Below are 8,783 nucleotides of genomic sequence, written 5' to 3'. Positions count from 1 at the left end.
TGTAGTAGCATGACCCCGCAACCTGAAGCTCAGTATACTTCCCAGGTTTGGTCATGCCCAGGTCTGCCGCCTTGTCCACGCTCATTGGACAGCGGGCTCCCCTCGTTCCCTGCCCGCTTACACAGCGCTCGTTTACTTAAGCCGCAGGCAGCTAGCAAGATCACCATTCCCCGATCCTCCAGCAGAACAAGAGCATAGCAGCAGCACACAAGGACTGCCCAGTTCTTAGCCGACTGGGGAGCCTACCGGCTCCCCCGTAGAACTCCAACTTCAGCCTCTATCACCCAGCCAAACCTGTGGGCACTCACACCCACACAGTCACTCCCTTAAGAGATAAGACACCAGACTAACATAGTAGATGCCCACATAACCATCTACTATACTGGTGACCTCCGGAGTGACCCGACAAATGGAGTGACACGTTCCGGTTTATCACTCGTTCGCTTAGCTCACTCTCTGGAGGGGGAGTACCTGTAGTAGCATGACCCCACAACCTGAAGCTCAGCATACTTCCCAGGTTGGGTCATGCCCAGGTCCGCCGCCTTGTCCGCGCTCATTGGACAGTGGGCTCTCCTCATTCCCTCCGCGCTTACACAGCGCTCGTTTACTTAAGCCGCAGGCAGCTAGCGAGATCACCATTCCCCGATCCTCCAGCAGAACAAGAGCATAGCAGCAGCACACAAGGACTGCCCAGTCCTTAGCCGACTGGGGAGCCTAACTGCTCCCCCGTAGAACTCCAACTTCAGCCTCTATCACCCAGGCACTCACACCCACACAGTCACTCCCTTAAGAGATAAGACACCAGACTAACATAGTAGATGCCCACATAACCATCTACTATACATGTAATGAAACCTTGACTTAGGCCTATCAGTATGACCTTAAACTAATTGATAGTCTGCAGCATTGGTGTGTCAAGAAGACCTTCTGAAAGTCAATAAGTCTAGAAAAGTAATGGTGCCAATGCTGAGGCCAAATAGAAGTGGTTTCAAAGGTAATAGCTCTGTGCAGAGTTTTCTGGGGAGTACCTTGAAAAAAACTGTAAAAGTTTCATTTAACATTTCAATATGGCAATTTTCCTGCTGGTGCTATGCCAGGAAGCCAGATTATCCTGTGGTCTGAACCTATCAGTGCCCATTTTGACAGTTCTGCTGTGGGTGGCTTACCACCTTAATTCAGAATTTAGAGGGGTTACTAGTCCAGGAAAGCTTATAATGAAAAATTTCCCAGTTGTGCTTCCTCCTTTTAAGATGTTGGACCAGCACCTCTCCTCAGATCCACAGCAAGTCCTGTGAGAATCTTATGTTGAAATGATAAAAAATTATCTATTTTTTTCCGATGGATCCATAAAGTAAAGTTCCAGAGATACTATTTTTTAGAGGATTAAAGGCAATAAATCTAAAGAAATGAAATATACACTAGGGTATGTATACATTTCATAACTAACCTGAACTTCTCTGTGCTCATTTCTTCTTTGTGTTTTTCTTGTTTTTGTCTTTTTATCTCCTGTTGCTTCTTTCTGTGTTCAGAAATCATCTCCTGCCATCCCAGCCCAACTCTGTCTGCCTTCAGCTCCACAGCAATTGGTTCTAGTTTTCCCTGACCTAAAAAAAAAAAAAAAAAAAAAAAAAAAAAAAAAAAAAATCATCATCATCATCATCATACACAAAAATATTTAAATCTAAAACTTAGAAGATATGACCTCCCATGACCTGGTGACATCTTAAATCTGTCTTTCTGAAAGTTTCTTTAAACCAAATATTGTCTTTATGCTGTCTTTTCTTTGACTGGTACAAGCAAGGAAACAGGGCTTAAGATCAAGAAAATTGTTGGCAAAAAGAGTTTTCCATAGAACAAAAAAGAAAATATACAGCCTATAGTGCTTACTCCTCAAGGGTTAGGAATTAGCAGTAGCTGTCAATCAAGACGGCATATTATATCTAATTATATACATGTCTGAATTTCACTGAATATATTGCCTACTATCTCTGCATCATGTACAGCTTAAGGTAAAATGACTCCTTTGTTTTTAGGGGATACTATGCAAACCCAGCACAATAAATCTTTCCTACTCTAAGGACAAATAACCAAATTTCAGTCTCAAGTCAATAAATATGATTTACAGGAGAAGTTTCGTGCTTTAGTTTTGAAACAGAATACATACCTTGCTTTCCAAGACTAGATCCAGGCTTATATCCCATTTTTTGAAGCATTGAAAACCCTTTGTTTGAGGAGTCCAATGCTGTATTAAGGCCTTCTTGCAGCCGTTCTTGCTGGACTTGTTTCATAGGTTTGAATCGTTCCCGATGTGACTCATTCTTATGCTTTTTTCGTTTCTCTATTTGAGCTTTCCTCTTTGATGAATGTGAAAAGAGCAATCCAGGACGTACGTCATTATTACCTACACTAGAAAAAAAGAAAAAAAGTTATTAGATACAAAAAAATAAGAAAATTATGATCTGTGAAAACATGAACTAGAAAAACTAATGAAGTGAAAGATATGGAAACGGGTTAAATTATAATTTATACCAAGATTATTTGCCAGTGATAGCTTTTTTGCAAGCTAAGGAAATGGAGCTCAGCAGAGACAAAAAATAACCCCATAATGATTCTTGGTTCTAAGATTAACCCCTTGTATGTGCATGCCATGGCATGCCTGGATTCCAATCTGGGTGGCATGTGCATAGATGCCATGGTGTACCAGTGGCATATTTCAGGGGCATATAAGGTTATGCTACAAGTTTTTGTTACAACTACTGCAAAATATGAGATTTTTGCCACTGAAAATCTAATGAAGAAACTTTAACACTATGTCTAATTTTTCCTATGCTTTCCATTTCATAAGCTTCTTAGGTTAGCATCTGTAAAACTTCATCAGTAATCAGGCAGTAGTGGCATGATGTGAGTGTGTGTGTAAGTGTGTGCATATGAGCAAGTGTGTGCATGTGTATAGAGAGAGTAGGAGAAGGGATGGGGGGGAGGGAGTAGGGGAGGAGGATAGAGTGACATAGATGTGCAAAAGGGTCACGTCATGAGAGGGATGGGGGGGGGGGAATAGAAAAGAAAAACCAGACAATACCAGATAAGACTAAACCAGCTTGGTGTCTTGGATTCGAATCAATGATAGATTAAAACAATCCACTGGACCAAAAATCATGCAGAACTAACCTTAATTTCTTTAACCTTAATTTATCTATAATAACGTAACATTAGGGGTCAAGACCACCCCATTACACTAAATTATTAGCAACATACCACTGCGCCAGAAAATCCTCTGACATATAGTCGATTTCCTCTTCGCTGTCTCCCATGATGGACTTCGAAAACGACTTCCTCTTCTTCTTTCTTCTTTTATAGGGTTTTAGACTATACACCAGTCTGTACTCCCTGGATGTTGACTTGTGGTTATTCGTTTGTTTGTTTTTTTCAAATTATATCGATTATTCCTGTTCTTTGTAGGAAGATTTTTGTGTGGAAAACGACTTCTTTTAACTTGTTCGGCCGCCTCTCTGTTTATAAACAATACGTCCGATTCTGTGGAAGTGACTTTGCCTTCATTTTAATTTTCAGATAACTTTCCGATAGGTTTCGTGTGTTTCAAAACCCAATAATCGATTTATGGATATCATATGTTTTATATTGCAGTAATTTCCTGGTTCAGAAATTTGTGTTATGGATTTCGCTCACTTAGAAATATCGAATCACGCCGCCGGTAGTGAAACATAAGGCGTAAAACTGAAATAACTTGTGTAGGATTGCATTCTCTCGTGGTAAATTCTAAATTAACAAGTGATCCATTAAATGATTTTTAACACAGTGAGCTACATACTAAGGTCTACGATATAGGACGATGCTTATTACGACAAACAATTGTTAAGAATAATTTATGGACTGTCCAAGTAGCATTCTTCCCTCCTCTCTATCTACATATCAATATCTATCTATCTATCTATGTGTGTGTGTGTATGTGTGTGTGTGTGTGTGTGTGTGTGTGTGTGTGTGTGTGTGTGTGTTTTACATATATATACGTGTGTTCTTACCTAATTGTTTCAGTACGGGAGAAGAGCTAAGCTCAGATTGTCCCGTCTGTTAAATTATCATATAACTTTTTAAACTGATGCACATTTTTGACACAGTGTTATTTGGAAGATTGTTCCATGTTTCTCGCCTTTTTTTTTTTTTTTTTTTTTTTTTTTTTTAATCATAGTCATTTTCGTCTGACTTCGCCCTTCTTGTAATATAATTGAACATCATTATCATGTCACCTCATTTTCTTCTTCTAAAGTAGTAAAACCTAATTTCTGTAGTCTTTCTTCGTAGCTCATATCTCTCAGAGTGGCTGCTCTTTGAACTCTTTCTAGTTTATCTATATTATTTTTATGTGTGAACTCCATACCACGACACCACTTAACCTTAAATGATATAAGAAAATAGTGAACATATTCGGCGCCAAGACCGATCCTTGAGGTACTCCGCTAGTTAGTCGTCGCCATGTAGAGTGCTTCCCTATAATTACGGTTCTCATTTGTTTTTCATAAAGAAAGCCTTCCATCCAGGAGTTTGTCTTTCACTGCACCTTGGTGTCCTAATTTCCATAATAGTCTTCTATGAGACACCTTATCAAGTGCCTTCTTAAAGTCTAAGTATACACAATCCACCCAACCATTTCTTGTAATATTTCAGAAACTCATAGAAACAGAGGAAAGTTGATACGCATGACCTTCCTTCCCTAAAACCAAATTGTTTATTTTATCATATCGTGTTTTTTCAAGTATTTCAACCCATTGTTTCCTTGTTATCCTTTCTAACAGCTTGCATACTACACTAACGAATCTGGTCTATAATTTAGAGAGCTTTGGTTGTCGCCGTTGTTGTATAAAGGTGTAACATTGGCAAGTTTCCAATATTTTGGTAGTTTTCCTTGTCGCATTGAATTTTGGAATATTGACAATAACAGAGTACATAATTCTTCGGCACATTCCCTCAGAACCCAGTTAGATATCTCATCTAGTCCCTCTGCTTTAGTCTTGCCAAACACTTCCGGTAGGTCTTTTATTTCACTCTTTTCAAGTGTGATATTTTCGATACTATTTATGTAGCTAAAGAAGAGCTTTGGTTGGTTTGTACATTTATTGATTATATCCCTTTCAAAGATTAATTTCGCCTTCCTCATGGTTTGGGTATACTAATATCTTCCTACTTTATACCTTTCATACGGTGCTTGAGAACTTCGTCTTCTGAACCTTCTCCAAAGGAACTGTTTATTTTCTCTAATTTTCTTGCATTTATCACTGAACCACTTTTGGCAATTTCTTGCTTCAGTTTTGAATCTTGATACATTTTTTTATACTCCTTGTTTATAGACTTCGCAAATTTAGAATATTGCATATCAAGGTTCTCTTCGTTCAGGATGGTTTCTCAGTTTCTGTCATCAAAGAAATCTTTAAGGTTTCTCTAATTATCTCTCGTGTAATTGTAATCTCCCTTTCTTTTCTTACTTCGATGAGTTTTTCCTGTGGCAGACAGTATTGCACACAGCATGAACATAGCCTGTACAAATTACAAAGCGTCTTACAAAATATGACAAACGTCTCACAAAATATCAACAAAACGTCATACAAAATATAACAAAGCGTCTTATAAAATAAAACAGTCTTACAAAATATAAAAAAGCGTCTTTCAAAATAAAACAAAGCGTCTTTCAGAATGTAACAAAGCGTCATACAAAATATAACAAAGCTTACAAATTAAGACCGTCTTACAAAATATAAAAAAGCGTGTTTCAATATATAACAAAGCGTCATGCAAAATATAGCAGAGCGTCTTACAAAATATAGCAAAGCGTCTTACAAAATATAGCAAAGCGTCTTACAAAATATAACAAAGTGTCTTTCAAAATATAACAAAGCATCTTTCAAAATGCAACAAACGTCTCACAAGATACATTAACGTGTCTTGCAAAATATAACAAAGCGCCTTACAAAATGTAACAAACCGTCTTTCAAAATGTAACAAAGCGTCTTTCAATATGTAACAAAGCATCTTATAAAATATAACAAAGCGTCTTCCAAAATGTAATAAAGCATCTTACAAAATATAACAAAGCGTCTTTCAAAATGTAACAAAGCATCTTACAAAATATAACAAAGCGTCTCCCAAAATGTAACAAAGCATCTTACAAAATATAATAAAGCGTCTTTCAAAATGTAACAAAGCATCTTACAAAATATAACAAAGCGTCTTTCAAAATGTAACAAAGCGTCTTACAAAATATACCAAAGCATCTTACAAAATACAACAAAACGTCTTTCAAAATGTAACAAAGTGTCTTTCAAAATATAACAAAGTGTCTTTCAAAATATAACAAAGCGTCTTTCAAAATGTAACAAAGCGTCTTTCAAAATGTGACAAAGCGTCTTACAAAATACAACAAAACGTCTTTCAAAATGTAACAAAGCGTTTTTCAAAATGTAACGAAGTGTCTTACAAAATATACCAAAGCATCTTACAAAATACAACAAAACGTCTTTCAAAATGTCACAAAGCGTCTTACAAAATATAACAAAGCGTCTTTCAAAATGTGACAAAGCGTCTTACAAAATATATCAAAGCGTCTTCCAAAATGTAATAAAGCATCTTACAAAATATAACAAAGCGTCTTTCAAAATGTCACAAAGCGTCTTACAAAATATAACAAAGCGTCTTTCAAAATGTAACAAAGCGTCTTTCAAAATGTAACAAAGCGTCTTATAAAATAAAACAGTCTTACAAAATATAATAAAGCGTCTTTCAAAATGTAACAAAGCGTCATACAAAATATAACAAAGTGTCTTTCAAAATATAACAAAGCTTATGTCAAAATGTAACAAAGCGTCTTACAAAATACAACAAAGCGTCTTACAAAATATAACAAAGCGTCTTTCAAAATGTGACAAAGCGTCTTACAAAATATAACAAAGCTTATTTCAAAATGTGACAAAGCGTCTTACATAGCAAAGCGTCTTACAAAATATAACAAAGCTTACAAATTAAGACCGTCTTACAAAATATAACAAAGCTTATTTCAAAATGTGACAAAGCGTCTTACAAAATATAACAAAGCGTCTTTCAAAATGTAACAAAGCGTCTTTCAATATGTAACAAAGCATCTTACAAAATATAACAAAGTGTCTTTCAAAATATAACAAAGTGTCTTTCAAAATATAACAAAGCTTATTTCAAAATGTGACAAAGCGTCTTACAAAATATAACAAAGTGTCTTTCAAAATATAACAAAGCATCTTACAAAATATAACAAAGTGTCTTTCAAAATATAACAAAGTGTCTTTCAAAATATAACAAAGTGTCTTTCAAAATATAACAAAGCATCTTACAAAATATAATAAAGCGTCTTTCAAAATGTCACAAAGCGTCTTACAAAATATAGCAAAGCGTCTTACAAAATATAACAAAGCGTCTTTCAAAATGTCACAAAGCGTCTTACAAAATACAACAAAACGTCTTTCAAAATGTAACAAAGCGTCTTTCAAAATGTCACAAAGCGTCTTACAAAATATAACAAAGCGTCTTTCAAAATGTGACAAAGCGTCTTACAAAATATAACAAAGCGTCTTTCAATATGTAACAAAGCATCTTACAAAATATAACAAAGCGTCTTATAAAATAAAACAGTCTTACAAAATATAACAAAGCATCTTACAAAATATAACAAAGCTTATTTCAAAATGTGACAAAGCGTCTTACAAAATATAACAAAGTGTCTTTCAAAATATAACAAAGTGTCTTTCAAAATATAACAAAGTGTCTTTCAAAATATAACAAAGCGTCTTTCAAAATGTCACAAAGCGTCTTACAAAATATAACAAAGCTTATTTCAAAATGTGACAAAGCGTCTTACAAAATATAACAAAGCTTATTTCAAAATGTGACAAAGCGTCTTACAAAATATAACAAAGCTTATTTCAAAATGTGACAAAGCGTCTTACAAAATATAACAAAGCTTATTTCAAAATGTGACAAAGCGTCTTACAAAATATAACAAAGTGTCTTTCAAAATATAACAAAGTGTCTTTCAAAATATAACAAAGTGTCTTTCAAAATATAACAAAGCTTATTTCAAAATGTGACAAAGCGTCTTACAAAATATAACAAAGTGTCTTTCAAAATATAACAAAGTGTCTTTCAAAATATAACAAAGTGTCTTTCAAAATATAACAAAGTGTCTTTCAAAATATAACAAAGCTTATTTCAAAATGTAACAAAGCGTCTTACAAAATATAACAAAGCGTCTTACAAAATATAACAAAGCTTATTTCAAAATGTAACAAAGCGTCTTACAAAATATAACAAAGCGTCTTTCAAAATGTGACAAAGCGTCTTACAAAATATAACAAAGCTTATTTCAAAATGTGACAAAGCGTCTTCCAAAATGTAATAAAGCATCTTACAAAATATAACAAAGCATCTTACAAAATATAACAAAGTGTCTTTCAAAATATAACAAAGTGTCTTTCAAAATATAACAAAGCGTCTTTCAATATGTAACAAAGCATCTTACAAAATATAACAAAGCGTTTTTCAAAATGTAACAAAGCGTCTTACAAAATATAACAAAGCATCTTACAAAATATAACAAAGCGTCTTTCAAAATGTGACAAAGCGTCTTACAAAATATAACAAAGCTTATTTCAAAATGTGACAAAGCGTCTTACAAAATATAACAAAGCGTCTTTCAATATGTAACAAAGCATCTTACAAAATATAACAAAGTGTCTTTCAAAATA

At 34.8% G+C, this 8,783-nt stretch overlaps 1 protein-coding gene across 1 annotated transcript in view; it reads right to left on the bottom strand.

Moving 5' to 3' along the window:
• LOC125041787 (G patch domain-containing protein 11-like) overlaps positions 1-3,604 on the bottom strand; it is a gene marked incomplete in the record, with an annotated part of 6,964 nt that extends 3,360 nt beyond the window's left edge. Inside the window, 3 exon segments of the mRNA XM_047637077.1 lie at positions 1,448-1,604; positions 2,165-2,406; positions 3,256-3,604. Coding sequence (XP_047493033.1) covers positions 1,448-1,604; positions 2,165-2,406; positions 3,256-3,311 — 455 coding nt within the window.
• Positions 3,605-8,783: the final 5,179 nt, after the last annotated feature.

The sequence above is a fragment of the Penaeus chinensis genome, chromosome 31, assembly GCF_019202785.1.
Source record: "Penaeus chinensis breed Huanghai No. 1 chromosome 31, ASM1920278v2, whole genome shotgun sequence".
NCBI classification, from domain to species: Eukaryota; Metazoa; Arthropoda; class Malacostraca; order Decapoda; family Penaeidae; genus Penaeus; species Penaeus chinensis.
The sequence above is the reverse complement of the archived record's forward strand: the minus strand, read 5'-3'. Positions and strand labels throughout refer to the sequence as shown.